At 36.4% G+C, this 2,677-nt stretch overlaps 1 protein-coding gene across 1 annotated transcript in view; it reads right to left on the reverse strand.

The window, feature by feature from the left end:
- Positions 1-1,015: 1,015 nt before the first annotated feature.
- The window catches only part of LOC141632366 (uncharacterized), a 1,975-nt gene continuing 313 nt past the window's right edge, over positions 1,016-2,677 (reverse strand). Inside the window, exons 2-5 of the mRNA XM_074444918.1 lie at positions 2,571-2,641; positions 2,208-2,357; positions 1,840-1,996; positions 1,016-1,584 (exon numbers count right to left, since the gene is read on the reverse strand). Of these exons, the coding sequence (XP_074301019.1) occupies positions 1,016-1,584; positions 1,840-1,996; positions 2,208-2,357; positions 2,571-2,641 (947 nt within the window). The remainder of the gene's footprint in view (positions 1,585-1,839; positions 1,997-2,207; positions 2,358-2,570; positions 2,642-2,677) is intronic.

Here is a 2,677-nt window from a genome sequence, read left to right on the forward strand (position 1 = left end):
TAATTTGTCCATAAATTCTAATACTAATTCTACATTACTAGTGTAGTAATATTTATATTATTAAAATTTTATTTGAGGATCTAATATAATTATCTAGTTAATAATTTTATTAGATTTAAGGTTAAGTCTTGGGTGCAATCAAGAGGAGGATTTCTACTTTGAAATCATGGAGGATCATCCAATATTATGAGCTGAAGATCAAGTGTAGGAAGCAGTCCTACACTTGTGCCCATTTTCGTCCCACATATAATGTAAGAAACATGTTTTTCTTCTTATTTTGTATAAAATCATCTTGCATGCAACTAGATCCACATGACATAAATTATGAGTAATTTATAAAAATAAATTAGATGAGTCTAATAGGGGTATATGAACCCAACAGGAAGTGTAATTGTGATTAATTGGGAAGTGTAAATGTGGTCAGATGGGAAAGTGTAAATCTGATTAAATGGAAGTGTAAATGATTTCACTCTAGAAATGTAAATGTGTCATACACATAAAAGTGTCATTGAATGTGTAAGGAAAGGTTAGATGTGATAAAATCGTAAGTGTAAATGTGACGATATTCAAAGTGTAAATGTGTCATTCACATGATAATGTCATTGAAAGTTAAATGTGGTCAGATGGGGAAGTGTAAATGTGATTAAATGGGAAGTGTTAATGTTATCACACTGGAAGTGTAAATGTGTCATACACATGAAAGTGTCATTGAATGTATAAGGTTTGATGTGATTTAATCATAAGTGTAAATGTTACTTCAAATAACATTGTCAATTCTAATAACTTCATGTAACACAATGTTTGGCAATGCAATTAAAAAGAGACATTTTGGTCTTATGACAGTGTAACTCTGACGCTTTGACTGGGTAACTTTGTTACTGAAAGTTACACCAACAGCAGTTGAAAGTTACGCTGCCATGAGACCAATTCCTAATCCCTCATTTCAGTGATAGCACATCAAAATTTAAAGTTACAAATTCAAAATACAAAAGTTACATTTTCACTGCTGTGACGTCTATTCTTCTTCTGATTCCAACTCTTCCTCCTCCTCTCCTTCATCTTCTTCTTGGTCAGACGACCCCTCGCACAATGGTGTGTGTTCTGAAAAGGGGTTAGGCCAGTTCCACTTATCGTGATTTGTCATTCTCTTGCAATTCTTACACTTGCGCTTGGGTTTTCTTGCCAAGGCCAGTGCTTTTGTTTTGGTTGACATCATTCTTTTACCGCTACCCTTGTTTTTTGAATTCTTAGGTGGGAATATCGTCACCACCTCAGTGGCCGTACAATTCAGAATTTTCTCCATTTGTTGAATTTTATTTAATACCTCCCCTAATGGTGATAGCTTATCCTTAAATCCCCTAATTATAGCGGAGAACCTTTCAACATCTGACACACCTTCGCCTCGAAAGAGCCCTACGGTCTGATGAACCTCTGACCACATTATTGACATTGCAGTTTGTTTTCCATCAATGATTTCCATGTTGTCTGTCCCTTCACCATTACAATTGAATATCCTGAATCGGAGACACTCTTTCGTCCATATTTTTACAACATAATCGTCTGGTATAGTCTTCATCCCATTTGCTGAAAAAATCCATATTATATGGTGGCATAGGATACCGGTTCTTTCAAACATTTTACAACTGCAGCTTGCTTTACGTGTACCTGGGTCATCATTTAAGGCCTATCATGTAAGTGTGAATGATGAAGACAATGGAAGTATAAATGTGTTTGTCTTGAAGAGTTAATGTAGAATGTAAGTGTAAATGTCATTAAATGTAAATGTCTAACGTAAATGTAAATGTAAATGACAGCAAGTAATTAGTAATCCGTAATTACCTGGACTGTATGCAACTTCAAAATTCTTTCCCTTGGACGAATCTTTGACAATATTTACCTCTAGCTCGTCTCTCTCAGTGAAACCTCCTGTTCTATATGTATCAATTGAGTATATGGCCTCTTTCTTGAAGCTGTGGAATTTTGTATAGGCGTACACCTTTGCACCATGAATCTTTAATGCCAGATGCGTTGATGTCTTCGGGGATTAGTTCTTATCATTGTTGTCAAGCTGCTTTTGTGTATGTCTTTGTTGGTCCATATCGCTCTCAAAACGCATCCAAAAGTCAACCAATGTTTCTGATTTATGCTCAAACCTCTTAAAAAAGCTATTTTTGGTCTCTGATCTTTGAGTCGTCCTCATAACAGACATCGTCTTCAAGTCTCTGCAAAGTGCCATCACCCACTGTCCCCTTATACCACACGTGTTCGCAAACCAATCGATCATTGGCACCAAGACCATGCTCTTCAATAATTTCTGCCCAGATAGCATCGAATTCCGTTGTTTCAAGCTCCTCGTCCTATATAATGTCATTAAATTTCCCCATGAATTCTGAATAATCACTCCTAGAGAAACAAAAGTTATTGGGCAGTTTGTTCATTATATGCCACATACAAAACCGATGCCGCGCTGTCTTGAAAACAAGAGGGACAGATTTTGTAATACCCGGGTCCTGATCTGTAATTATATACTCGCGTTCCCCCCCAATTGCATGTAAAAACCGGCTGAATACCAAACTAAATGACTCATAATCTTCCCTTGCAATTAGAGCTCCACAAAACGTCACTGATCGTTTATGGTGATCTACACAGGTGAATGGTGTGAAAACCGTAGAATACT

Source organism: Silene latifolia, chromosome Y (assembly GCF_048544455.1).
Source record: "Silene latifolia isolate original U9 population chromosome Y, ASM4854445v1, whole genome shotgun sequence".
NCBI lineage: Eukaryota > Viridiplantae > Streptophyta > Magnoliopsida > Caryophyllales > Caryophyllaceae > Silene > Silene latifolia.